At 52.3% G+C, this 27,664-nt stretch overlaps 1 protein-coding gene across 5 annotated transcripts in view; it reads left to right on the top strand.

Annotated features, from left to right (window-relative positions):
- CHD5 (chromodomain helicase DNA binding protein 5) overlaps positions 1-27,664 on the top strand; it is a 71,741-nt gene that overhangs the window by 36,326 nt on the left and 7,751 nt on the right. For 3 of the 5 annotated variants that reach the window (XM_059875741.1, XM_059875740.1, XM_059875742.1), the window contains exons 16-36: positions 3,044-3,181; positions 3,270-3,391; positions 4,188-4,361; positions 4,720-4,861; positions 6,492-6,623; positions 9,453-9,570; positions 10,891-11,015; positions 12,091-12,322; positions 12,509-12,619; positions 12,894-13,066; positions 13,539-13,713; positions 14,142-14,234; positions 14,443-14,531; positions 14,859-14,992; positions 15,411-15,555; positions 15,909-16,068; positions 18,287-18,366; positions 18,615-18,747; positions 25,218-25,307; positions 25,919-26,065; positions 26,301-26,409. In XM_059875741.1, coding sequence (XP_059731724.1) covers positions 3,044-3,181; positions 3,270-3,391; positions 4,188-4,361; positions 4,720-4,861; positions 6,492-6,623; positions 9,453-9,570; positions 10,891-11,015; positions 12,091-12,322; positions 12,509-12,619; positions 12,894-13,066; positions 13,539-13,713; positions 14,142-14,234; positions 14,443-14,531; positions 14,859-14,992; positions 15,411-15,555; positions 15,909-16,068; positions 18,287-18,366; positions 18,615-18,747; positions 25,218-25,307; positions 25,919-26,065; positions 26,301-26,409 — 2,822 coding nt within the window. The remainder of the gene's footprint in view (positions 1-3,043; positions 3,182-3,269; positions 3,392-4,187; positions 4,362-4,719; positions 4,862-6,491; positions 6,624-9,452; positions 9,571-10,890; positions 11,016-12,090; positions 12,323-12,508; positions 12,620-12,893; positions 13,067-13,538; positions 13,714-14,141; positions 14,235-14,442; positions 14,532-14,858; positions 14,993-15,410; positions 15,556-15,908; positions 16,069-18,286; positions 18,367-18,614; positions 18,748-25,217; positions 25,308-25,918; positions 26,066-26,300; positions 26,410-27,664) is intronic. The other 2 variants (XM_024976771.2, XM_024976770.2) reach the window with 1 other exon arrangement.

Below are 27,664 nucleotides of genomic sequence, written 5' to 3' on the forward strand. Positions count from 1 at the left end.
GGCTCTTCCTTGGCCGTCCTTGCTTTGCAGCTCCATCTCTTTGGTTTCTGCCTCTGTTGTCATGTGGCTGTCTCCCTGAGTGTGTCTGTGTCTCCTCTGCTTTTTTAAATTTAATTTTAGTTTATTATTATTTTTGGTGGCGCTGGATCTTTGTTGCTGCACCGGCTTTTCTCTACTTGTGGCAAGCAGGGGCTACTCTCTAGTTGCGGTGTGTGGGCTTCTCGTTGCGGTGGCTTCTCGTTGCAGAGCTCTAGGGTGCTCGGACTCAGTCGTTGTGGTGCACAGGGTCAGTTGCTCTGTGGGATCTTCCCAGATCAGGGATCAAACCCGTGTCTCCTGCATTGGTAGGAGGATTCTTTACCACTGAGCCACCAGGGAAGTTCTCTCTCTCTCTTTTTTAAAATTTGTTTTTGGTCATGCTGCATTGCATGTAGGATCTTAGTTCCCCAACCAGGGATGGAACCTATGCCCCCTGCCGTGGAAGCTCAGGATCTTAACCACTGGACCACCAGGAAAGTCCCAAGATTCTGCATTTCTGACGAAGTCCCAGATGGTGTGCACACTTCTGGTCCTCAGGCTGCACTCTGAGAAGCGAGGACACGGAGCGCTCAGTGCTTCTTGCAGCTGGCACATGGGGGCCCTTGGGCAGCCATGGCACTCACTCTAGCTGCAGTGCTGGGACCATCCCCAACCTCCCCAAGGGTTCTCACCTTGGCTTTCTCCATCCTCTAGGAACAACTGTGACCCTGGGAGATGCCCAGTAACTTTTATTTGGCTGCGCTGTGAAGCTTGCAGGATCTTAGTTCCCTGACCCGGGCCACAGCAGTGAAAGCACTGAGTCCTAACCACTGGAAAGTGAAAGGGAAAGTATTAGTTGCTCAGTCGTGTCCAATTTTTTGTGACCACGTGGACTATAGCCTGCCAGGCTCCTCTCTCCATGGGATCCTCCAGGCAAGAATGGAGTGGGTAGCCATTCCCTTTTCCAAGGAATCTTTCTGACCCAGGGGTCAAACCTGGGTCTCCTGCATCGCGGGCAGATTCTTTACTGTTTGAGCCACTAGGGAAGCCCTTAACCACTGGACTGCCAGGGAATTCTCAATACCCATTTGTTTAATGAGGGTGATAAGCTCAAATGGTTCCAGAAACAACTTCTCTCTGAGCTCACATCGGGCTCGTGCGATGGGCTGGGCGCTTTGCTGATTTAGTTGTTTAACTTATTGTCTTTTTAAAAAATTGTGGTAAAATACACATAACTTAAAATTTATCATCTTCACCATTTTTACAAGTACAGTTCAGGGACACCAAATACATTCACACTTCTCTGCAGCCATCACTCCATCATCTCCTGAGCACTACTTCATCTTGTAAAACTGAAACCCTGTCCCTGTTAGATACTGACTACCTCCAGCTCCTGGCAGCCTCGTCCTTTTGGTCTCTGGCTTTGATTATTCTCAGTACCTCGTGTAAGTGGAATCATACCGTATTTGTCCTTTGTGTCTGGCTCATTTCACTCAGCACGTTGTGGCATGTGTCAGGTTTTCAAGATTGGATAACATTCCGCTGCATGTGTATGAATGGACCACTCAGCCCATGGACACTTGGGTGTTTCCACCTTTTGGTGCTTGTGAATAATGCTATGAACATGGGTGTGCAAACATATTCATTCAAGTCCCTGCTTTCACTTCTTCTGGGTCTATACCCAGAAGTGGAATTGCAGGATGGTACAGTAATTCTATGTGTAATTTTGTTTGTTTCTATTTTTTAAAATTTTATTGGAGTATGGTTGATTTACAATGTTATGTTAGTTTCAGGCATACAGTTATGTGAATCAACTATACATATACATATATCCCCTCTTTTTTTAGATTTGTTTTTCATATAGGTCATTACAAAGTATTGAGTAGAGTTTCCTGTGCTATACAGTATGTTCTTATGATCTATCTAATACATAGTGTGTATATATGTCAATTCCAATCTTTCAATTTAGCCCTCCCCCATTTCCCCCCTGGAAACAGGTTTGTTTTTTACATCTGTGACTCTGTTTCTCTTTTGTAAAAAAAAGTTTATGCAGTTTTCAAAAATTCCACATATAAGCAGTCGTTATCTTTGCCTTACTTCTCTCAATATGACAATCTCTAGGTCCATCCATGTTGCTGAAAATGGCATTATTTTGTTCTTTTTTTATGGCTGAGTAATAATATTCCATTGTATATATGGATGACATCATTTTTATCCATGCCTCTGCTGATGGAAGCGTAGGTTTATTCCATGTCTTGGCTATTGTAAATAGTGCTACAGTGAACACTGGGGTACATGTATCTGTTCGAATTATGATTTTCTCCTAATCCATGGCCAGGAGTGGGATTGCTGAGTTATATGGTAGCTCTGATTTAGTTTTTAAAGGAACCTCCATACTGTTCTCCATGGGCTTCCCAAGGTGGCGCTAGTGGTAAAGGACCCGCCTGACAATGCAGGAAAAGGAAGATAGAATGTCTAACGTTTTGAGGCACATACTTAGCTCTTTTAATTCTTGTGGCATTCTTCCCAAATACAGTATTGCTCCCTTTTTACAGGTGAGGAGACTGAGGCTTGGGGAGGTTAATTAACTCGACCAAGGTCTAGCTCAAAATAGCAGTTGTTGCTGTTTAGTTGCTAAGTCATGTCCAACTCTTTTTCGAACCCATAGACTGTAGCCCACCAGGCTCCTCTGTGCATGGGATTTCCCAGGCAAGAATACTGGAGTGGGTTGCCATTTCCTTCTCCAGGGGATCTTCCCAACCTAGGGATCAAACCCCTGTCTCTTGCTTGGCAGGGATGAGTGCAAACTGCCTACAGGCTCCTCTCTGCTCCTCTGATCTCTGGGGACAGTGCTCTGGGCCTCAGCTGACCCCCTTGACTTGGTGGCCCGTGACTTCCTCTCAGTCTCTAGGCTCCCTGAGCTCTCTGGGGGTCCTGTCCACACTCCTTTTGGCTCTTTTGTCTCTGGAGACCTTGATCCACTGCCCTCCCAGCTCTCCTCCCAAACACTCCCCTTTCCCTCCAGAAAGAAGTGCAGATCAAATTCCACGTCCTTCTCACCTCCTATGAGCTCATCACCATCGACCAGGCCATCCTGGGCTCCATCGAGTGGGCCTGCCTCGTGGTGGATGAGGCCCACCGGCTCAAGAACAACCAGTCCAAGGTAGGAGGTGCTGAGCGCTGGCCCCTGGAGCCGTCTGGGTGGGCTGGCCACCCTGTGCCCCCTGACGGGCCCCCTGTTCCCCTCTAAGTTCTTTAGGGTCTTGAACAGCTACAAGATCGATTATAAGCTGCTGCTGACAGGGACCCCCCTTCAGAACAACCTGGAAGAACTGTTCCACCTCCTCAACTTCCTGACTCCAGAGAGGTTCAAGTGAGTCAGGGGGGCTGGCCGGGGAGGTGGAGTGAGGGCAGCCAGGGAAGGGGCGTCAGTGCCTGTCTGGCTCTGGGGCTGCTCACTGGGCCTCAGTTTGCCCATCAGTAAAATGGGAGTGTTAGCAGTGCACTGGCACATGCTGAGCGCTTGGGGAACACCCACTGCTGCTCAGCCTGCGATTTTTCTTCGGCTCTAACCCAGAAGACCTCGAGGGTCCTCCTTGGTGCCTGTCCCTCCACCATACCCCAGATTATCCCTGTCCCTCCACAAAGACCTGAGTGATCACATCAGCGACAGTGCTGGGAGGCTGAAGGCTGGGGGTGATGGTGGAAATGGGGGTGAAGATGGAGCCCCAGCCTCCTTGCTTACCTACCGCCATGTTCCTGCTTGGAAAGGGGATTCAGGGTGAAAAATGCTGATTTTGGAATCAGGAGATATAGCTTCAAGGGAAGGCTGGACTGTATAACCATGGGCACCCATCAGCCTCAGTTTCCTTCTCTGTAATGTGGGTAAGAGTCCTAGAGACTGCACGTCCAGGACGGCTTTGAGGACAGAAAGATAGCTTACGTGGCTGAGACAGCTGCAATGTGTGGAGGTGACCTAGGCTTAGATGGAGACTAGAAGGACACTGAGAGCAAGGCCTGTGCTTCCGGGCCCACCAGCCAGCTGGCCTGCCTTCTGACCCTCTGGCAGGTGGCAGGGGGCTGGTTGGCCTTCTCCCTACCCCAGTCCTGGCTCCCTCTACAGAGGGCTTTGGCCTCCTCCAGGCTGTCATTGCATTTTTTTCTTGCAGCAACCTGGAGGGCTTCCTGGAGGAGTTTGCTGACATCTCCAAGGAAGACCAGATCAAGAAGCTGCACGACCTGTTGGGGCCGCACATGCTGAGGCGGCTCAAGGCTGATGTGTTCAAGAACATGCCGGCAAAGACTGAGCTGATTGTCCGCGTGGAGTTGAGCCAAATGCAGAAGTGAGCGGCCTGCCCTGGGTCCCCTGGGCCTGTCTTCTCCCAGAAGGGCCTGAGTGGGCCTTCCTGGCCCATTGCCTGGGATGGGTGAAACAGCCTTTGGCCTCGCCCTTGCCTCCACTCAACTTTTGCATAAGCTTCCTTCTTGGGGTCTCCTCTCAGATTTCACTGATCAGTCCTGTCCCCCAGTAACTTGCTGGGTGATGCCAGGCCTGTGGCTTCACCTCTTGGGGCTCCCCTTGGTCTCTCTGCAACTGTGCTTGGCTGCCAGGCCCCAGCCTCCCTGCAGACCAGAGTGTCGTCTCAGAGGCTGGCATGGCCAGGTGCGTGCAGACTGCCTTTCCTCCTTGCTCTGTGACAGGAAGTACTACAAGTTCATCCTCACGCGGAACTTCGAGGCACTGAACTCCAAGGGGGGTGGGAACCAGGTGTCACTGCTTAACATCATGATGGACCTGAAGAAGTGCTGCAACCACCCCTACCTCTTCCCTGTGGCTGCTGTGGTAGGTCCCCATGGCCACTGTGGTAGGTCCCCTGTGGCCACTGTGGGGGGTCCCCCGTGGCCACTGTGGGAGGTCCCCCCATGGCCGCTGTGGGAGGTCCCCCCATGGCCGCTGTGGGAGGTCCCCTGTGGCTGCCGCTGTGGGAGGTCCCCCGTGGCCACTGTGATAGGTCCCCCGTGGCTGCAGTGGGAGGTCCCCCATGGCCACTGTGGGAGGTCCCCCGTGGCCCCTGTGGGAGGTCCCCGTGGCTGCTGTGGGAGGTCCCCGTGGCTGCTGTGGGAGGTCCCCTGTTGGCTGCCGCTGTGGTAGGTCCCTTGTGGCTATTGTGGTAGGTCCCTGTGGCCACCTTGGGAGGTCCCCTATGGCTGCTGTGGTGGGTCCCCTGTGGCTGCCACTCTGGCCACCATGATAGGGGCCCTTGACCACCACTGTGAGTGCCTGAGGCTGCCATGTTTGGGGCCTGAGATCATGGTACATGCATGTGGCTGCTGTTGGGGGTTTTCTGTGGCCCTCGTGGCAAGTGATCATGGCTGCCATGGTGCCCCTGGCTGCTGGGATAGGTGCTCAAGCCTTCAGCCTCCAATCCTCCCCGAGTATGAAGACTGGGAGGTGATACAGGTCCCCATTGTGCCAGAAGTTTCTGTAAACCTACCTCCGTCCAGTGCTCGGGCAGGCCCTCTCCTTTCCTGGGCCCCTATGTGTGACCATAAAGTGATAGGCAACACTGTATGTAAGAGTTCCTTACAGCCTCAGGGACCCCAGGCCAGGTATCCAAGGGATGACTTGGCTGCACTCAGTCACTGAGGGAGTCAGGGAGGCAGGCCTGGGTGGTGATTGTGATGTGCAGTCCTAGATGAGAGACCAGAGCCCCGGTTAGACACCTGGCCCCAGCCTTGTGGTCTCAGGACCATCAGTGGTCCTCTTGGAGCCCTGGGTTTATCCTCTATAAAATGAGGACAATGATAGCATCTCTCAAAAGAGTGAGAACCAGATGAGAAAGCCCATGTTCGGTGCCCACATGAAGAGCCTGGGACACTGGTACTTATCACCCTCACAGCTGTTCTGGTTCTAGTTTAAACCCTACACAGTTTATACCTCCCCACACCCCCACCTCACCCCCAAACAGGAAGAGCAATGCTGAGTTAAGCGTGGCGGCTATGCTGTGGGTGATGCAGACTTGGGCAACCCCAGGCTGCTCTCACCACTCTGGCCCAGCAGAGCCTTTGAGCTGAGGGTCTTCCCAGCTGGGAGGCTGGGTTGGCCTTCCCTGGATGTGCCCTGCAGGACTGCAGAGGCCAGGCTAGAACCTTGGTGAGAAGGTCAGCTTGCCTCCAGACTGTCATCCATCCATCCACCTATGTCTGGGGTCTTGGTGGAGTGCCAGCAGCGGGAGACAGAGGCCAGGGCTGGCGAGTCTGAGCCCTGCCTGGGGACACAGTGCAGGGAGCATCTGTGTGGCCTGCTCGTATGTTCCTGCAGAGGCTGGCCTGACCTGGGCTTGGGCTTGGTGCTCAGTTCATTGCTGGACCCTCATCCCCCCCGGCCCCTGCCACCTCCCAGACTTCTTTGGTGGAGAGCCAGAGAGAAAAGGGGAGCCCCCACAAGACCCCTCCTTGTGCTGTGTCTGCAGGAGGCCCCCGTCCTGCCCAATGGCTCCTATGATGGCAGCTCTCTGGTCAAGTCTTCAGGGAAGCTCATGCTGCTACAGAAGATGCTCAAGAAACTGCGGGATGAAGGGCACCGTGTGCTCATCTTCTCCCAGGTAAGCCGCCTGCAGGTGTCTGACTGGCTTCTCCACCTCTCACAGCCCATGCTAGTTGAGGGTGCAAGCTGCCTGCAGACCTCAGGGCCTGATGCTATCTTCATGTGGGTTGTGTGTCAAAAGTCACTCCTCCAGGCCTTGGCATGATGCAACCAAGGAGAGCTGGCTGGGTTCCAAGTTCAAGACACTTAGGGCACATTGGCCGTGGGGACCAGTGTCCTCCCCACTACTTGACCCTCCGGCCTGCTCCTGCTGGAGCTTCTGTCCAGGCTGGGACAACAGCCCTCACCCTTCACCCCTGCAGCCCCACTTCCCATGAACCAACCCAAGGTGGGGCCCCTTGGGTTGGTTCACAAGGAGCCCTGTGTTGGGTTAGTTCGGGGAAGTCCTCTCTGAAGCTTGATCCTGAAGTTGCACTTAGAGCATTGCTTTGGAGATGGTCAGAGGGCAGGGCTGTCTAGCCTCAGAGATTTGATCATCAGTGCACTTGTTCCTTTGTCCTTTTGCACTTGTCGTATGTCAGGCTCTGTGCTAGCCACAGGGGTCCAGCTCTTGTTCTTAAGACACAGTCTAGAGTGTGAGATGGAGGTAGACACATGTCTGTGACAGGAGTCAGTGATGCTCCTCAAGCCTGGTGTGAAAAATGCTGCCTGATGGTTGGACTGAGCCAGGTCCATTGCTCAAACCAGAGACTAAGATGTGGCTCCTCTGTGTACTCTGGGTAAAAGTCTGCTGGTGACAGCTGCTCCTGCCTGTAGCCCTTGATCCCACTAGGGGCCTGCAGCAGGCCGAGGGATCTGGGGAAAGCAGATCAAGCCTGTGACTGTAGGCTAGCCTGGACAATGGATCCAGAATCCCCTGTGTTCTGTTTAGTCACTCAGTCGTGTCCGATTCTTTGTGACCCCATGGACTGTAGCCTGCCAGGCTCCTCTGTACATGGGATTCTCCAGGTAAGAATACTGGAGTGGGTTTCCATGCCCTCCTCCAGAGGATCTTCCCAACCCAGGTATCGAACCCAAGTCTCCTGCATTGCAGGTGGATTCTTTACTGTCTGAGCCACCAGGAAAGCCCATGAATACTGGAGTGGGAAGCCTGTCCCTTCTCTAGGGTATCTTCCTGACCTAAGACTTGAACCAGGGTCTCCTGCATTGCAGGTGGATTCTTTATCAGCTGAGCTACCAGGGAAGCCTCCAGAATCCTCTAGTCCCCTGCTAACATAAGACATGATTCTGAACTGAGGTCTTGAGGGACCAAGTAGGGAGAACTGCACAATTTCTAGAAGTTTGCACAAAGAGAAAGTGACAGAGACAGGGCCCTGACATCCAGAACGAGCCTGCAGGGGGAATTCCCTGGCGGTCTAGTGGTTATAACTCCTCACCTTCACTGCCAAGGTCCTGGGTTCAATCCCTGGTTGGGGTACTAAGATACCACAAACAGTGTGGCATGAGCAAAACTCCCACCAAAACAAAAGAAACTCCAATAAAATAAATAAGCACAAGCAGCAAGAAATGAAACAAGAATAACCTAACTAGCAAAAGTGTTAGTTGCTCAGTTTTGTCCAACTTTTTGCAACCCCATGGACTATAGCCTACTAGGCTCCTCTATCCATGGAATTCTCCAGGCAAGAATACTGGAGTGGGAAGCCATTCCCTTCTCCAGGGGATCTTTCTTACCCAGGGATGGAACCTGCTTCTCCTGCATTGGCAGGCAGGTTCTTTACCACTGAGCCACCAGGAAAGCCCCTAACCAGGGAAAGGATCTGCTTAAAATGAAAACAAAACATTTTAACAGATTAGATAAACTCTCAACACTGTTGAAGAGAACACTGATGAATGAGAACCTGGCATTGAGGAATTTTCCCAGAATGCAGCACATAAAGACAAAGATAAAAATGAGACATTGCATGGAAAACACCTTGAGAGGCTCTAGTAACTAACTATTCAATATGTATCCATAATAGGAATTGCAGAAAAAGAACTAGAGAAAATGGTAAAGAAGTTAGATTTAATTAGAGTCTGTAGACCTAGAGAAAGACATGTGGTCTCAGGTCTGAAGCACACTCTGGAGTACCAAGAAATATAAATGAAAACATAAATATGAAAGGAAGCCCTAGGCACATTGTAGGGAAAATGCTGCACTTTTCAGATCTTGTACCTACACAGGAATGACAATTAGACTGTCCTTAGATTTTATCAGCAATAGAAGTGGCAAAAAAAAAAAAAAAAAAGGCAATATCTTCATTATACTATGGGAAAATTGCAACTGATAATTTTATGTCTAGCTAAACTATCTTTCAGGATTGATTATGGAGGATTATGGGAGCTTAGAAGGACCTGCCTTTCTCTTCTCATAGGGAGGAGTGAAATCAGGGAAGATATCACAGAGGAGGTGCTGTTTGAGTCCCCTAGACAGTAAGGGGGTGGGAAGAAAGTCCAGGTAATCTGGGAGGTTGTGGGATACAGAGGAAGCACTGGGATATGAAGGCCCAATGGACTGGCACCAATCTGGCAAGCCTAGAATGCCAAGAGGAGGATTTGGGACTTTACTCTGAGGGGTGACAGCAGGGTGGCACATGCTCTGAGCTGTGTCTTAGGCAGAAGGCTGTGGGGCTGGTGTGGGGGATGTGGTGGCTCTGGGGGTTGAGGTTGGAAACTGCATTTTTCTTCAGAGAATGGTCCCAAGTCAGGCCTGCCTGGGTCCCACCTGTCTCCCCACTCAGTAGGTTGCTCTGTCTCTCCCCATCTGTCATGAGGTCCCTGCCCATGACAGGGATCCCTATGGGGGTCCCTCCTCTGTGGCAGCCCCTCAGGAATACCATGTCCCCTGCAGATGACCAAGATGCTGGACCTCCTGGAGGACTTCCTGGAGTATGAGGGCTACAAGTATGAGCGGATTGACGGTGGCATCACGGGGGGCCTTCGGCAAGAAGCAATTGACAGATTCAATGGTACCCAACCTTACCCAGGGCTTCTTGATGGGGACCCCTGTCTGTCTCTCCTCCCAGGCCAGGATCTTAGCCAGACCACCCAATTTATGGTCAGGTTAGCTACTCCTCAAACAGCTGAAGAAAGCAGTCTTGTCCTTAGGTCCTAGTAGCTGGTAAAAAGAATTCATCCCATGGAACTTTCCAGGGGCCTGCTTGGGTGTTTAGAACTCAGAAATTAGGAGGAGGGCAAAAGGGGAGGAAAATTCCTCTGTTACTAAATGAAGCTGGTGCGGAGGGACTGGCCAGCACCCCTGGGATTCTGATACTGACACTAGCTAAGACTGCAGTTACGAGCAGGGCTGGACAGGGCCTGTCCCCGCAACAGAGGCTGCTGCAAGGAGGGACAGAGCTGAGCAGCACTGCCCTAGGGGAAGGACAGAGGAAAGGGCAGGGCCACCCCAGCTCAAACTGTCTCCCTGGTGATGCTGGGAGGCTGGGAGCTGGCTCCGGAGTGGAGGGAACGTCTGACATGGTCCAGCACCTCTTTAGTGGGAGGTTTTCAGAAAGAGATGGAGTGGTCTTGTGCTGCTTCCTGCTTTCCACCCTCAGAGCAGGTCTTGGGCCCTGTGGCCCCCAAACCCAAAGCAGCAACTCCTATTGCCCACTCATGTCAGAGGTAAGGTGAGTATGGTTTCAGGATGTAGACGTGGTCCCAGGGCACATGGCAGTGGGAAGCATCAGGTGGATCCGGGACCTGTGTGCAGCTCAAGCAGGTGCCATGGTCAGTCCCAGGTCACTTAATGAAGGGCCCGGATGGGCCTGAGACCCAGCTGTCTTGGGGCAGTGGGGACTGACCAGAGGGCTGGCCCACGCCCTGGAGCTGTGACCCTGAGTGTTCAGTGGTCACTCTGACAGCATCGCATGTGGTAGCTGGGAGGGCATGAAGGATGAGCTCTGCTGACCTCCCAGGGGCCTCACCTTCAGGGGCTCTGCTGGTCTTTGCTGGCTGTTTGTAGTTTCTCCTTTGCCCCTCTGGGCTTTGAAAATCAGTTCATTCTCATTTTATCTTCCTCCTGTTGGGTCAGGGCTCGGAGCATAGCTGTGGGCTATTTGGGGCTCAGGTGGGCTGCCCTGTCTCTGCTCCATGCCCAGGGGCCCCAGGCCTCTTCTGGCTGCCCCAAGCATAGCTGAGGCCGTTGTGGCCTGAGATGGGGTCACAGTTCCTGCCCTCTCCCCATGATCTCCCCTGTGCCCTCCTGTCTGCCATGCCCTTGTCTCCCATCCCACCTCTCTGGGTATGCCCCTCACTCACCCTACTGGGCACCCGCCTCTCTTCCTCAGCCCCTGGGGCCCAGCAGTTCTGCTTCCTCCTTTCGACCCGGGCAGGTGGCCTGGGGATCAACCTGGCCACCGCAGACACGGTCATCATCTACGACTCGGACTGGAACCCGCACAATGACATCCAGGTGTGTGGCCCCAACACCAGACCCCTCTCAGAGGGTCCCTTGCTGCCCCCGGCTCTGTGGGCGTTCCCTTCCCCCCACTCCCAGACTGTCTCAGGGCTTTACCTCCGCCTGGACCCACCTCGTAGAGTCCCAGCCCCAAGGGCCACCTGGAAGGTGAGCCCCCCCACCATTGTACAAAAGAGGAAACAGCCCAGGGAGGGGAGGGGACATGTCCAAGAACATGCAGCACTCTGTGTGAACATGACCCCTGTTCTGTCCCATCACTCTTAGGATGAAGGCCATGGAGGGAGTCAGGATGAGGGGTACCGGGACCCAGAGGGGGCCAGTTTGGGAACAACAGGAAAATAGAGGGGACAAGGCCTTTGGAGGTGGGGGGAGGAAGAGGCACTGGTGGAGGAGGGGGCACTGGAGCTGGTGAGGAAGGGTGGGAGGGTTAAGGGGTGTAGGAGCAGAGACACACTCTGCTGTCTCCTGCCCACCCTTCTTGGGACAGGACCAGGCACATACACACATTATACTCTTAGGGCACACATACAAACTCATGTCTCACGCACACGCATGTGCACCTGTGTGCAGTTGCATACACAGACCTTATTACACTGGGCCATTCATGTGGATGCCTGATGCACAGAGCCTCAAACCTGTCCTCATGTCACACCTGTCCTTGCAGGGTAGCTATGCCTCTCCAACAGGTGGGCTCACAGCCCCGCTAGTGGTCACTCCCAGGGAGATGCAGCCCCCACCTTGGCATGAGTGCCATCAGCACCCTGTGTGGCTTCACTACATCAAGTGCACTGGCCACACTGCCCCTCACACCTACCCCTGCACACCTGTGATCACACTGAGTTACCCCTGCACAGGCACCCAGGCCTGTACTAGACCACACACAGTAAGGTTGGGAGTGCAGGTGCCCTGGTGCACATACATCTCCATGGGCCGTCACACAGCCCATTCCATGCAGAGGGTGCTTGTGAGCTCATTCGCATGCCTCCCCCTGCCCCCACCCCCTGGTGCCTGGCCCTGGGCCCCCAGTCCTCTGTTGAACCACGGGTGCTAAGCTACAGGTTGTCCCCAGGCCTTCAGCCGCGCCCACCGCATTGGGCAGAACAAGAAGGTGATGATCTACCGCTTTGTGACGCGGGCCTCAGTGGAGGAGCGCATCACGCAGGTGGCCAAGCGCAAGATGATGCTCACCCACCTGGTGGTGCGACCTGGCCTGGGCTCCAAGTCTGGCTCCATGACCAAGCAGGAGCTGGATGACATCCTCAAATTTGGCACGGAGGAGCTCTTCAAGGATGACGTGGAGGGTGGGTGTCCTGGGTGCTGGGCATGGTGGGGGGTAGCCCTGCTTGAGACACTCCCCTCCCAGGGCACCCCCAGTTCCCAGTCCCTCCTCCTCCTGCTCCCCACTCCTGGCCAGGATGGGCAGGGCCAGGGTGGCATCTCTGGTGCTACCCCCCAGCCCTGCAGCTCCCCATCCCTGTGTCCTACAGGCATGATGTCTCAGGGCCAGAGACCAGCCACGCCCATCCCTGATGTCCAGTCCTCCAAAGGGGGAGCCTTGGCCGCCAGCGCCAAGAAAAAGCATGGCAGCACTCCGCCAGGTAGGGCCCTCCCAGCCCAGCCCCTGTACCCTGGACGGCTGTTCCCGGAAGGAAGTGGGCCCCCAAACCCATTTTGTCAGGTTCCCTTGCGTGCTCCCCTTGGGTGCCTGCGGACCTGAGATGGAGGGGCCGAGGGGCTGTGACAATACAGGTTCCTCTCTATGGTCACTTACTCTTCAGCTGCAGCCCCTGGCGGGGACTGGGAAGCACCATTGTCTGGAACCTGCTCTGGTGGGGGGGGGGTCCCCTGAATCTGCATCCTGGCTGCCCTCAGGTGACAACAAGGACGTGGAGGATAGCAGTGTGATCCACTATGACGATGCGGCCATCTCCAAGCTGCTGGACCGGAACCAGGATGCCACGGACGACACGGAGCTCCAGAACATGAATGAATATCTGAGCTCCTTCAAGGTGGCGCAGTACGTGGTGCGCGAGGAGGATGGCGTGGTAAGCCCCGCCCCTCCGCGGCCCCGCCCTCACCCCGTTACGAGTTCTCCATTTAAGAAACTCGGGCTCCTGGGTCTCTCCTGAGTGGCTCCTCTCCTTACCTCTCAACTTCCACCGCCCTACGCGCAGACCGTGGGTGCTAATTATTCTAAGTGCAACTTTTCCTTTTGAAACTGGGAGCCTCCTAAGGGCAGGGGTGGCGCTTATTCAATTCTGTATCTCAGTGCCTGGCACAAGGCCAGGGCATACTTGTAGCATGAATGAATGGTTGCGTGAATTACTGAGACAGGAGCCTGAAGAGGAAGGCCAGCTGGGGCTGGGGTGATCGGGGAGGGCTACCTGGAGTAGGCAGGCTTTCCAGTTCTCCTTGAGCCCCTAGAGGGTGAGCCGAGGTAGAGGCAGTGAGGCCTCCGCGGGGGCGGAGATGCCCGCCGGCCCCGCCCTCACCGCGTCCCCGGCCCCGCGCCCTCAGGAGGAAGTGGAACGGGAGATCATCAAGCAGGAGGAGAACGTGGACCCCGACTACTGGGAGAAGCTGCTGCGGCACCACTACGAGCAGCAGCAGGAGGACCTGGCGCGCAACCTGGGCAAGGGCAAGCGCATCCGCAAGCAGGTCAACTACAACGACGCCTCCCAGGAGGACCAGGGTGCGTGTCTGGTGGGCAGGATCCTGCTGGCGGGGAGGACATCCCTGTGGCAGGAATTCCCGGGGCGGGAGAGAGTGGGAGCCGTGTGGAGTGGCTGAGCCGGGAGACGGTTGGAAGGCTTCTTGGAGAAGTGGGGCAGGTAGCTGGTGTGGGGTGTTGGGTTTTGATGGGAACGAGATGGGTAGTGACTCAGTGACTTCACTGCTAGTGGTTTTAGTCAAGCCTCAGTTTCTCTATCTGTTAAATAGGGCCATTGATGGTTTAAGGCCTGAGAATGTAGTGTGAGGTTGTAAGGTTGTTAAGGGAGCTGATAGGAAGTGCACGGTGGCTGTTTTCATCATCACTGTTATTGGGCTGGGTGTGAGGGGCCCCAGCGGGCTTCTGCTTAAACAGCCCACTCTGTGCCCCTCTTCCTGACCCCCCGACAGAGTGGCAGGACGAGCTCTCAGACAACCAATCTGAATATTCCATTGGCTCTGAGGATGAGGACGAGGACTTTGAGGAAAGGCCGGAAGGGCAGAGTGAGTCAGGGCTGGTGACTCTGGGCTGGGGCCAGGCTGTGTGTCGGGGAGCTGATGATCAGGTTGGGGGTCCCGGGGGCATTGGAACCAGCATCCGTCCTTTGGAATAGGCCCCAAAGGGTCATGCTGTCTGGGGCATGTTGGGGGGTGGGGTGGGTCAGGACATCTCAGGCCCTGCTGAGGGCTTGTGGCGGGGCTGCTCCCCCAGGTGGACGGCGACAATCCAGGAGGCAGCTGAAGAGCGACAGGGACAAGCCTCTGCCCCCTCTTCTTGCCCGAGTCGGCGGCAACATTGAGGTGGGGCCCGCCTGCACCCCCACTTTCCCACTTCTCTTTCCTGGAATTTATCTCATCTTTCAGAGCAAAGAGCTTACCCCTGCTGCCACCCTGGGGTGTGGAGGAGGGATGGGAGGGTTAGGGTTACACTGGGTCACATGCCAAGTGGAGGTGGGGGGGCAGGGACAGACCCTTGGTCTGGGCTGTGCCCCTTTGGGTCCTGCCCCAGGTGGAGGCCCCCCCGTCTCCCCCTGCTTCCCCCCTGCTCCCCCGTCTCCTCCCCTCCCTGTGTCTTTCCCCTCAACTCTGAATTCCCTGCTCCCCCACCCTGCTGCCCACCTTGCCCAGGTGCTAGGCTTCAATGCCCGCCAGCGGAAGGCCTTTTTGAACGCCATCATGCGCTGGGGCATGCCCCCCCAGGATGCCTTCAACTCCCACTGGCTGGTGCGGGACCTTCGTGGGAAGAGCGAGAAGGAGTTTAGGTAAAGGGGCCGAGGTGGTGGCCCAGGGTGTGGCCGCCCACCCGGAATGGGCAGGCTCCTCTGGACGGGCCAGCACAGTGGGCGGTGTTACTGCCAGGCTGGGGGCGGCCAGAGAACTCACTGCTGTCTGATGTCTGGTAGCTGAAGTCCAGGCCTGGGTAGGGTTCCTGTGTAGAGAACGTGACCGGTCACCTCTGCCAGGGCAGCTGGTGTTAACAGAAGCACAGAGGATCTGGGTTCTCCAGGGGAAGGGCTGTCCCAGGAAGGTCCCCTGCCCAGGGCCCCCTCTGTTCTTCCCTCGGGCTTGACCCAGCAGGCCTGGTTGGGAGGCAGGTGATGGATGACGATTCCGGCCAGGAGGTCCCCCGGGGTCCTGCCGGCCCCCCACTCCCTGAGCCCCAGTCCCCCCCCACCCCAGAGCCTATGTGTCCCTCTTCATGCGGCACCTGTGTGAACCGGGGGCTGACGGCGCGGAGACCTTTGCGGACGGCGTGCCCCGTGAGGGCCTCTCCAGGCAGCACGTGCTCACGCGCATCGGGGTCATGTCACTAGTTAGGAAGAAGGTGGGTGAGTAGCCTTTACTGGGCTTTTCCTGGTGGTCGCCCATGGCCTGGGTGTGCCCCAGGGGGGGTCAGCGGGCAGAGAGCAAGCGCTTGGCTGTCCAGGGTCTGAGTCAGCTTAGAGGGATGGACCCATCTAAGGGTGGGGAAATGGGCGGTGGTTGGGAGGGGACTGGAGGCCAGGATGACACGTGGGGATGGGTGGGGGAAGGGCTTGGCATGGGGGTCTGCGGTCAGCCTTGGGTGGAGTCGGCAGCCACCCCAAGCCAGGGACACCCCCAGTCCTGCCGGCCACCCCGAGGCCCTCACATATGAGCTGTGACCACCTCCCTTCTGCCTCGCTCCCACCTGCCCAGGTTCAGGAGTTTGAGCACGTCAACGGGAAGTACAGCACCCCGGATCTGATCCCCGAGGGGCCCGAGGGCAAGAAGCCAGGCGAAGTCATCTCCTCGGATCCCAACACACCAGTGCCCGCCAGCCCTGCCCACCTCCTGCCTGGCCCTCTGGGCCTGCCAGGTCTGGACTCCAATGAGGAGGGGCGGGCACCCAGGTCATGGCAGGTGGCAAGGCACCAGGAGACCCCACGTCCTCCTTACATCCCACCTCCACAAAGCTTCTAGCTGAACAAGTATCACTACCCTAAGAGATTTTCTTTTTAATGACAGCTTTGAAATGTAGTTCACACACCACAATATTCAGTCTTTGCGTGCGTGCTAAGTCACTTCAGTCGTGTCTGATTGTTTGCGGCCCTATGAACTGTAACCTGCCAGGCTCCTCTGTCCATGGGATTCTTTAGGCAAGAATACTGGAGGTTGCCATTTCCTTCTCCAGGGGATCTTCCCAACCCAGGGATTGAACCTGCGTCTCTTATGTCTCCTGCATGGGCAGGCAGGTTCTTTATCACTAGCGCCACCTGGGAAGCCAAAAGCCTTTAAAAGTGTATTACCAGTTGTTTCTAGCATATCCATAGGATTGTGCAGCCATTGCCTCTGATTCCAGGGTGTTTTCATTAACCCCCAAAGAAACACATGCTCGTTAGTAGTGACACTCGATTCCTTCTCCTCATGTCTGTCCCTGGCAACCACTGATCTTTCTGTCTCTGTGGGTTTGCCTATTGCGGACATTTCATGTAAATGAAGTGCACCGTGTGGCCTTTTGTGCCTAGCTTTCACTAGCATGTGATGTATTCCAGATTCATCCAGGTTTTAGGGTGTCAGCACTTCATTCCTTTTTGTAGCTGAATAATATTTGATTCCGTTGTTTGGATCCACCACATTTTGTATATCCATTCATCAGGTGATGGATTTTGGGTTGTTTCTACCTTTGGCTATTGTGAATAATGTGGTGAGTAACATTGCTTTGAACTTTTGTGTTCAATTGGAAATAGGTGTTTTCATTTCTCTTGGGTGTATAGGTAGGAATAGAATTGCTGGGTCACCTGGTATAACATTCTGAGGAACTGCCAAACTTTTTCACAGTGACTACACCATTTTACGTTCTACCAGCCGCATATGAGGTTCCAGTTTCTCCACCTCCTGGCCAGCACTTATCTAACTTTTTGCTTATAGCCATCTTAGTGAGTGTGAAGGGGGAGTCTCATTGTGGTGTTTTACTTACTTATTTTTGGCTGTGCTGGGTCTTCGTTGCTGCCTGGGCTCTTCTCTAGCTGCAATGTGCAGGCTTCTCACTCTAGTGGCTTCTCTTGTTGTGGAGCACGGCTTCTCGGGCTTCAGTGGTTGCGTCATGTGGACTCAGTAGTTGTGGTTCTCGGGCTCTAGAGCACAGGCTCAGTAGTTGTGGCACACAGGCTTAGCTGCTCTGAGGTATGTGGTATCTTCCCAGACCAGGGATCGACCCGTGTCTCCTGCATTGGCAGACAGATTCTTTACCACTGAGCCACCAGGGAAGCCTGATGGTTTTGATTTCCATCTCTGGTGGCTGAAGACGTAGAGAATCTTTTCATGTGCTTCTGAGCTTTTTGTGCATGTTCTTTGGAGAAACATCATTTCACATCCTTTGCCCTTCCTTAATGGGTTATTTGTCTCTGAGTGTCTTTTTGGTGATCTGTGTGTTTATCTGGGTAAAACATCTTCTTCCCTGTTGTACCCCTCAGGCCTGGGGCATCCTGCCTGTCCCAGGTGACAGGTGAGGCCCCGAGAGGCTCAGCGCCTTTGAGGACATCCTGCTCCTGGGCACAGGTGCCCTCTGGAGGTGGACATGCCTAGTTTTCTCCCTGGCCATCTCCTGGAGGAGATGGAGAAGGCCCAGCCCTCCCCTGAGCAGCTTAGCCCATGAGCTCTGTTTTCTCATCTGTGATGTGAAGTTGGGTAGTGACCACCTCCCAGGGCTCCTCAGAGCATGTGGGCCACTGGCCCTTGGCAGTGACTCAGCATGGAAGAGGCAGGTGGCCAGCCAGCCAGCCTGAAAGCCAGGACCACAGCTGGGCCATGCTGGCTCCCAGTGGGGCCTCCACCCACCTCACCTACTGTTTCCAGATGAGAGGCCCCCACAGCCTGTAATTCTGTCCTATTGGCCCCTGGCTTTGACCTCACTGGGCCCAGGGTCCTCTAAGACTCTCCACATTGCTGGCCTGGCCCGGGCTCTTTGGCTTCCCTGGTTCACCTGTCCTTCTGCAGGTGCCTGGCCCAGGATCCTCTCTGACTCCCCATTTCCTGCCCTTCTCCCTTCTCCCACCCCAGCCCACCTGTCTCACCCTTCTCCCTTGTTCTTTCAGACAAAATGGAAGCCCCACTAGGCTACATGGATGAGAAGGAGGTGGGGGTGCAGAAGCCAAAGAAGCCCCCAGAAATCCAGGTAGAGAAGATGCCAGTGTCTGGGCCCCTGTGGGTGTGGGGTGGGGGCTGGGTCCAGGGACCTTCTCAGGTTTTGCCCTTGGCAGCTGTAAGCCAGGCCTCCCTCCTGGCTCCAAGTTTGAGCCCCCAGGACTGGAGCATAGTTGAGAGCAAGCACTGGGAACCAGAGAGTGGATTCTAAGCCCAGGGCCCCTTCCCTGGCTCCTATTGAGGTCCAGGCCCTGTAGCTCCCGAGTCTCTCCTCCCTAGGCCTTGCCAACTGCCCTGGACAGAGTGGAGGGAGAGGACAAGCAGGAGAGCTCAGATGGCAAGGAGAGGGCCCGAGAGGAGCGACTGGAGGAGATGGAGAAGGCCCAGCCCTCCCCGGAGCAGCTGCTGAAAGGTGTGGGCTTCCACCCTGATGGAGTGTCAGGCCTGTCTCTCCCTGGCTGGGTGGGGGACCATGCATTGCTGTGTCCTAGTGCCGTAGGGCCCAGGATGAGGCGAGAGCCAGAGGCTCAGCTCTCTGAGCTCAGTTCTTTGCATGTGGGCTTTTCCTACTGTACACGTTGGAGGTTATTGGGCTACATCTTATTAGTGACTAAAAAAAAAAAAACACTATTTATTTGGCTACACCAGGTCTTAGTTGCAGCTTGTGGGATCTTTAGTTGAGGCATGCGAGCTCTAAGTTTTGGTATGTAGGATCTGTTCCCTGACCAGCGATTGAACCTAGGGCCCCTGCATTGGGAGCGTGGAATCTTAGCCACTGGATCTCCAGGGAAATCCCTGTTAGTGAGTTCTGAATCAATCACATTGTGGTCTGAACACATGAGTCTGTATGATATTGAAACCTTTTCTTGCTTCATGTGGTCAGATTTTGTAAATGCTCATGTGTGCTTGAAAAGAATATCTGTTCTTTTATTGCTGGGTGTAAGGTTCTAAATATGTGCACTAGATCAGGGGTCCCCAAACTCCAGGATCTAATGCCTTATGATCTGAGATGGAGCCTATATGATAATAATAGAAATAAAGTGAACAGTAAATGTTATGCTCTTGAATCATCCCTCGTGTCCATGGAAAAACTTGCTTCCATGAAACTGGTCCCTGGTGCCAAAAAGACTGGGGACCGCTGCATTAGATCGTTGCATTGTTCAGATTTTTTATATCCTTACTCATTTTTGGTTTGATCAGTCAAGTCTGAGAGGCTTATGTTAAAATCTCTGTGATTGTGGGTCAGTCTCTGTTCTCCCAAGGCCAGATTTGGCTTTAGTTTGGAATTGGGTTGTTAGGTGCATATTGGTTCAGGTTTTTTCTGATTTTCTGGTGAAGTGTTTATTTATTATGTAATAACCTTCTTATTCCTCCTGATTCTTTTTACTTTAAGGTTTATTTAGGCTTAAATGGATTGAGCTTACTTTTGGGCTTTTCTGGTGGCTTAGATAGTAAAGAGTCTGTCTGCCATGCGGGAGACCCAGGTTTGATCCCTGGGTCGGGAAAGATGCCCTGGAGAAGGGAATGTCTACCCACTCCAGTATTCTTGCCTGGAGAATCCCATGGACAGAGGAGCCTGGCGGGCTACTGTCTACAGGGTTGCAAAGAGTCGGACATGATTGAGCAACTAACGCTTTCGTTTTCTTTCACTGAGCATAGTGCTTTCAAGGTTCATCTGTGTTGTAGCATGTATTGGAACTTCATTACTTTTTGTTGAGTATATTCTACCCTGTGGATACACATTTATTTTTCCATTCATCAGTTGATGGGTTTTGGGGTATTTCTGCTTTTTGGCTATTATGAATAATGCTGCTGTGAACATCCATGTATAGGTATTTGTGTGGATAGGCTTCAGTTCTCCTGGGTATATACCTAGGAGTGAAATTGTTGGATCGCTTGGTAACTCTCATATTTGGGGGACCTACCAGATTGCTTGCTGCAGTGGCTACACCACTTTACATTCCCACCCACAGTGCATAGGGTTCATTTCTCCATATCTTTGTCAACTGCTGCTGCTGCTGCTAAGTCGCTTCAGTCGTGTCCGACTCTGTGCGACCCCATAGACGGCAGCCCACCAGGCTTGCCCGTCCCTGGGATTCTCCAGGCAAGAACACTGGAGTGGGTTGCCATTTCCTTCTCCAATGCATGAAAGTGAAAAGTGAAAGTGAAGTCGCTCAGTCGTGTCCGACTCTTAGAGACCCCATGGACTGTAGCCCACCAGGCTCCTCCGTCCATGGGATTTTCCAGGCAAGAGTACTGGAGTGGGGTGCCATTGCCTTCTCCGATCTTTGTCGACACTTGTTATTATCTCTCTTTTGGATTTTAGCCATCCTGGTGGGTGAAACGTCATAGCTCAAGTGGTTTTGATTTGCATTTCCCTTGTGTGTAAAGATGTTGAGTATCTTTTCAAATGTCATTGGCCATTTTTATATCTTTGTTAGAGAAATGTCTTTTCAGATCCTTTGTCCATTTTTCAATTGGGTTATTTATCTTTTTGTTATTGAGTTATAAGTGTTCTTTATAATACATGTTCCATATCAGATACATGATTTGCAGGTATTTTCTTACATTTCTTAAGTTTTATTTGTATAATTGAGTTTTAGGTTTATCTTTTGTTAAATAATATATGGTGGGACTTATTTTAAATCTAATCACAGAATCTCTATGTTTTAGTCAGCAATTTACTCTCTTTACATTTATTGTAATAGCTAGGTATCTGGATGAATTTCTGTTCTTATTTTGTGCTTTATATCACCCTGGCCTTTTCTTTTTTTTTTTTCTCCTAGCATCTTTTGGATTGATCAGAATTTCTTTCTATTTCCCCCTTTCATCTCAACTCTTTTGGAAAGTTTGCAGTCAATTCTATTTTGTATTCTTAAATTTTTAACACGTTGCCTCCTGAATATTATAAGGACTATAGGCAACTTTATCTCCCACGTGCTGTTACTTATTTCAAAACTATAATCCTTATTTAGATTTTCCCACCCTCTTAACAATTTTGTGTTTTCTAGTATGTTCACTGTTGCTTTGTTCAATGTCCTTCTTCCCAAAATATACCCTTCAATGGTGCTTTCAACACATTTCTGTGGATGGCAAATTTCTCTCATTGTATGTTATTTTTCCTTTATATCTTATCGTATTTTTCTTGTATAATAATTAGCAAAATTCAAGGTGGGTTAGGAGTTTTCCCTCAGCATTTTGAAGACGTGATTTCTTTTGTACTCTGACTTCCACTGTGCTAAGAAGGCTGCTCTCAGGGTAATTGCTGCTCCTTTGTAAGAAACTTGCCTTTCCTATCTTTCCTAACATGGTAAGACCATTTTTAAGACTTTCTCTTAGTCTTTGGTCTTGTATGGTTTTACTACAATGAAATTTTTATTTATCCTGCTTGTGACTGACTGTGATTCTTAAAGTTGAGTATTGTGTCTTCTATTGATTATGGGCAAATTCTCAGTCATTCCCTCCTTAAATGTTATCTTTCCTCCCATTAAATTTATTTTCTTCTGGAATTCCTTTTACTCATTTATTCATTCATTATCCAACAAATATGTTTTGAACACCCACTGTGTGTTGGGAGCTGTCCCAGGCATTGGGGACACAGACAGTGAACCAAAGCCAAAGCCTTCGCATAGAATTTGTATTGTACTGGGGGACCTAGCTGATCAGCAATAGACACAAGTAGATCTTGTTTAACAAAAGGCTCCAAATTCAACAAAGAAATGAAAGCAGGTACAAGATTTGTTTCTCTGCAAGGCTTTTTGAATCACCCTCAGATCTAGCTTCAGTTTTTACTTTCTTCATACAGCTGTTTTTAACCTATTTGTACTATTTTCTATGGTTGCACAGTGAATTATTACACATTTAGCAGCATGAAATGACACCCATGTGTTAGCTCATGGTTGCATGGGTCAGAAGTCTGTGGTGGTATGACTGGATTCTCTGCCAAGGGACTTGCAAGATTGAAGTCAAGGCATTGACTGCACTGAATTCTCATCTGGAGGCCTGGGGGAAAATCTACTTCCGTGGTCATTCTTGTTGGCTAACTTCAGCTCCTTGGGGTTGGAGGACCGAATCCCTCTTCCCTTGTTGGCTCTCAGCGGGGGCCCGTTCTTGGCATCTAGAAACTGCCTACGTTTCTTGCCGTGGGGCTCATTCTGTCTTCAAGCCAACAGTGGTACACCAATCCCCACCATGCTTCAGATCTCTGATGTCCTTTTCTGTGACCATTCAGAGAAAACCCTGCTTTTAAGGGGCTGGTGTGATGAGGTCATGCCCACCTGGATCAGATCGGATCAGATCAGATCAGTCGCTCAGTTGTGTCCAACTCTTTGCGACCCCATGAATCGCAGCAAGCCAGGCCTCCCGGTCCATCACCAACTCCCAGAGTTCACTCAGACTCACGTCTGTCGAGTCAGTGATGCCATCCAGCCATCTCATCCTCTGTCATCCCCTTCTCCTCCTGCCCTCAGTCCCTCCCAGCATCAGAGTCTTTTCCAATGAGTCAACTCTTCGCATGAGGTGGCCAAAGTACTGGAGTTTCAGCTTTAGCATCATTCCTTCCAAAGAAATCCCAGGGCTGATCTCCTTGAGAATGGACTGGTTGGATCTCCTTGCAGTCCAAGGGACTCTCAAGAGTCTTCTCCAACACCACAGTTCAAAAGCATCAATTCTTCGGCGCTCAGCCTTCTTCACAGTCCAACTCTCACATCCATACATGACCACAGGAAAAACCATAGCCTTGACTAGACGGACCTTTGTTGGCAAAGTAACGTCTCTGCTTTTGAATATGCTATCTAGGTTGGTCATAACTGTCCTTCCAAGGAGTAAGCGCCTTTTAATTTCATGGCTGCAGTCACCATCTGTAGTGATTTTGGAGCCCAGAAAAATAAAGTCTGACACTGTTTCCACTGTTTCCCCATCTATTTCCCATGAAGTGATGGGACTGGATGCCATGATCTTCGTTTTCTGAATGTTGAGCTTTAAGCCAACTTTTTCACTCTCCACTTTCACCTTCATCAAGAGGCTTTTTAGTTCCTCTTCACTTTCTGCCATAAGGGTGGTTTCATCTGCATATCTGAGGTTATTGATATTTCTCCCAGAAATGTTGATTCCAGCTTGTGTTATAATCTCTGTCTTTTAAGGTCACCTGTGCCTTGTCACATGACTTGCTCAGGAGAGTAGAATCCATCAGATTCACAGTTCCAAGGATTATATACAAGGCTTGTACTCCAGGGGCAGGAAGTGTGGGAGGACACCTTAAAAATATGCAGTAAAACGTCTAACATATTAGCAATTGTGTATGTCATTTCTAGAGTTTTTAATCTAGCTTTTTCTGCTTCCTTTTTTTTGGACTTGTCTTTTCCTATGTATTCTCTTCCTTCTGTGTCTGGCTGATGGATATTGTTTTCTTTTTTAACAATTCTTATTTATTTAATTTATTTCTTTTTTGGTTGCACTGGGTCTTCACTGCTGCACACGGGCTTTCTCTAGTTGTAGCAAGCGGGGGGTTCTCTTCATTGTGGTGGGTGGGTTTCCCATTGCAGTGGCTTCCCTTGCTGCAGAGTACAGGCTCTAGGGCTCGAAGGCTCTAGTGGTTGTGGCTTGTGGGCTCTAGAACGGGCTCAGTAGTTGTGGCCCGTGGGCTTGAGTTGTTCTACAGCGTGTGGATTCTTCCCAGACCAGGGATCGAACCTGTGTCTCCTGCATTGCCAGGTGGATTCTTATCCACTGTACCACAGGGAAGTCTGGGTATTGTTTTCTGAGTTTCATTGGGGTGCATCTTCATCAGGAATTGTTTTATCCTTGAGAACCCATGTCACTTGGGTAGCAGGAATGTCCCCCTTTCTGTTTCCAGAACTCCGGGGCCTCGTGGTCTGACTGGTGGCCTGGCTAGTCTAGGGCCAGTGTTATGGCACAATGCAGATTCTGCAGCCTGCACAACCTGTGTGTTGGGTTTGGCTCCTCACTGGAGATTTTCTGACCCTGGACTCCACATGGGAGCCAGGCCTCCACAACTTGGCCATGAGCTGGTGGATGACACTTTTCTTCCTTTGCAGAGGCCTAGTGGTTGAAGAGTGTTAGTTTTTGTATTTAATTCCAGTTCTCTGCATCTTTGGGGCCTCGCCCTTCCTGTTCAGTGTAGAGACACAGCTGGAGTCCTCCAGGCCTCTTTCTGGTGTCCACTCACCCCCAACGCAGGACCCCAGTGCATGCTTCTTGAGCTTTTAGTTTCCCTTCATTTACAGAAAGTGAAAGTGTTAGTTGCTCAGTTGTGTCTGACTCTCTGCAACCTTATAGACTGTAGCCTGCCAGGCTCCTCTGTCCATGGAATTCTCTAGGCAAGAATACTGGAGTGGGTTGCCTTTTCCTCCTCCAGGGGATCTTTCCAACCCAGGGATTGAACGTGGGTCTCCTGCATCGCAGGTGGATTCTTTACCTTCTGAGCCACCCAGAAAGTTCTGTCTTCATTTATGGCACATGATAATTTCCTTTAGTTTTGTGAGCACACCTATGTTTTTTTTTTTAATGTGATAGGTTTTGCCTGACATTTCTGGGTGTCTGTAAGAGGTGTTTTGTGTTGATGAAGGCCTGACATGTTGCCAGAACTTTGAGTCCTCTGGTTGTCACTACAGTAGAGAGGGTCTGGGGACTGTGCCTTGAGAGAAGTTTGGGAGAGACCGCTGCTGAGATGGGTGGGTGGAATGAGGCCCCGTCCCCACCTGCCTCCCCAGTGGATCCTCCCAGATGCTACCTGTTGGACTCCTGAGTAAGATGCTAGAGTGGATTCCATGAGTGGCTATAATACTATTGGGAAGCCACCAGCCCAGAGTCCCCGCTGCCCTCTGGACCCCTCCCCCTCTCTGAACACCTTTTATCTTGCAGAAGAAGTGCTTCCTGAGAAGGAGAAGGTTCTGGACAAGCTGGAACTGAGCTTGATTCACAGCAGAGGCGACAGCAGTGACTTCAGGCCAGGTCTGGGGCTCTGGACTTTGCTCTGTCCCATGTCCTCCTTGGTCTCTTGAAGGAGCCATGAGGAGCCTTTTGAGCCTCCCCTTGGCCCCAGGCCCTGATTAGAGCTGCTGCATGGGAGCCTGGACTTGCCAGCCCTTGGAGGACAGACCTTCTACCTCCTATCTCCTGACCCCTCCTGTGGCCCTGGCCACCACTAGGAGGAAGGAGAGCTGGTCACAGAGTTTGGCCTGGAGCTTTGGGGTTCAGCTGGCAGCCTGTGTCCTTCTAAGTGTTGGAATGTTCTGGAACAGTTGCCCCCAGATCAGAGCCCCGAGGCAGCATTGCCACCCTTCAACATAAGCTACATTTTCACAGTCCTCCCCCGCCCCGCCCCATTTTCCCAGGTGGTCCTGACTTGGTGGTAGAGGGGCATCCAGGCCCAGAGCAGCCCTCCCTGCTCAGGACAGAGAGAGGGTCCTGCTGATTAAAACCCTTGGGGGCAGTGAGTCCCTTGTGGGTGGGGAGGTATGTTTCCCGCTTGCCTCGGGGTCCCCAGTGCTTGGTGGAGCAAGCCCTCCCCCCGGGCACTGTCTTTGGAGTAGACGAGTGAGCATGGGTCTGTCCTCCCCCAGATGACACCAAAGCTGAGGAGAAGGAGCCTGTTGAGACCCAGCAAAATGGTGACAAAGAGGAAGATGAAGAGGGGAAGAAAGAGGACAAGATCGGGAAATTCAAGTTTATGTTCAACATTGCAGACGGGGGATTCACAGGTATCGAGGGTGAGGCCATGGCGAGAGAGCTGCAGGCTTCCTGACCGTGGGTCCCAGGAATCTGGGCGGATGGTTGTTTGATACTAATGTGTGAATGGTTGACAAAATCCACGGTATAACCTTTCCCAGTGGCACTGGAACACTAAAGTGCTCGGGGTGGGGGTGGTGAGGGAGAGGCTTACCCGGGCCCACTCCTATGTGGGACGGGGGCACCTCATCCTGCTTCCCTCGGCTGGCTTCCCAGAGCTGCACACACTGTGGCAGAACGAGGAGCGTGCGGCTGTGTCCTCGGGGAAAATCTACGACATCTGGCACCGGCGCCACGACTACTGGCTGCTGGCGGGCATCGTCACGTATCCTTGGCCACGCCAGCGGGGCAGGGCTCCGGTCTGTCCCTCTGTGGGCCTCAGGGAAGGGTGTGGGGCTGGTGGGGGGCGGAGTCTGGGCTGGTGCTCCTGACCAGGTACCAAGGACCCTTTCCTGGTGGTGGTGATGACGACACTGACTGTGATCATAAAGGTAGCTTGTCCCTTTATACTCAGTACTCACTCCATCTTCACAGCAGCCTTCCCAAAGGGTTGCTACTATGATCCCCATTATATGGAGGAGGCAGTGGGTGCTCAGAGAGGCCAAGTGACTTGCTCAGGGACACACAGCCCTTCCATTTGACTCTACAATGAATGCTCCTAATTCCAGACCTCACCTCATCTCAGTGATGACACCTGAAGGGTGCTTCACCATTTAGGAGGGCTTTTATTCATTTGTTCATTCTTCAATTCCATCTTTACTGATGATCTACCATGTGCCAAGCATGGAGTATGCAGCCATGAATGAAACAGCCCCAAATCTCTGTCTAGCCGGAGCTCATATCCAACTAGGGGTAGATGGTGAAAAATATAAATTAGCAAAATGTGGGGCTCAGTGAACATGAAAAGGTGGGGGTGAGGCAAACGGAGCTTTGGGGATGTGGGTGTGTTTAATGTGGGAAGGTCAGAGAAGGTGATATTTGAGTGCAGACCTTCCAGAGACAAGGAGAGGGACACACTACCTGGGGAGAGCCCCCCAGCAAAGCCGGCCTTGATGACAGTCTCGAGTGAGACTAGTCATTATAATGAGAGGTGGAAAGTTGTAGGTCAGGAGTCAGCAGATCTTTCCTGGGAGGGACCCGGGAGTGGACATTTCGAGCTTCACAGAGGACGCCTCCACTCTGTCAAGGTAGCAAAAGTAACCACAGTACGTAAACCAACAAGCATGGCCATGTTCCAATAAAACTTTATTTACAAAACCAGGCTGTGGGCTGGATTTGGCCTGCAGGCCACAGTTTACTGAGGTTACATTGCTTGGAGCTGGAACTTTCCTGATGGTTCAGTGGCTTAAGATTCTGTGCTCCCAGTTCAGGGGATGGGGGTTCAATCCCTGGTCAGGGAACCAGATCCCACGTGCTGCAACCAAGACCAAGTGCAGCTAAATAAATAACACACAGAGTTAAAAAACAAACAAAAAAAGATGCTTGGAGCCAGCTTGCCTGGGTTCAGATCCCGACTCGGCCCCTCTCTAACTGTGGGCCCTTGGCAAGAAAACTTCGTGGTGTTTCTTTGTTCCCTCTGG

This window comes from Bos taurus, chromosome 16, assembly GCF_002263795.3.
Source record: "Bos taurus isolate L1 Dominette 01449 registration number 42190680 breed Hereford chromosome 16, ARS-UCD2.0, whole genome shotgun sequence".
Classification (NCBI taxonomy): domain Eukaryota; kingdom Metazoa; phylum Chordata; class Mammalia; order Artiodactyla; family Bovidae; genus Bos; species Bos taurus.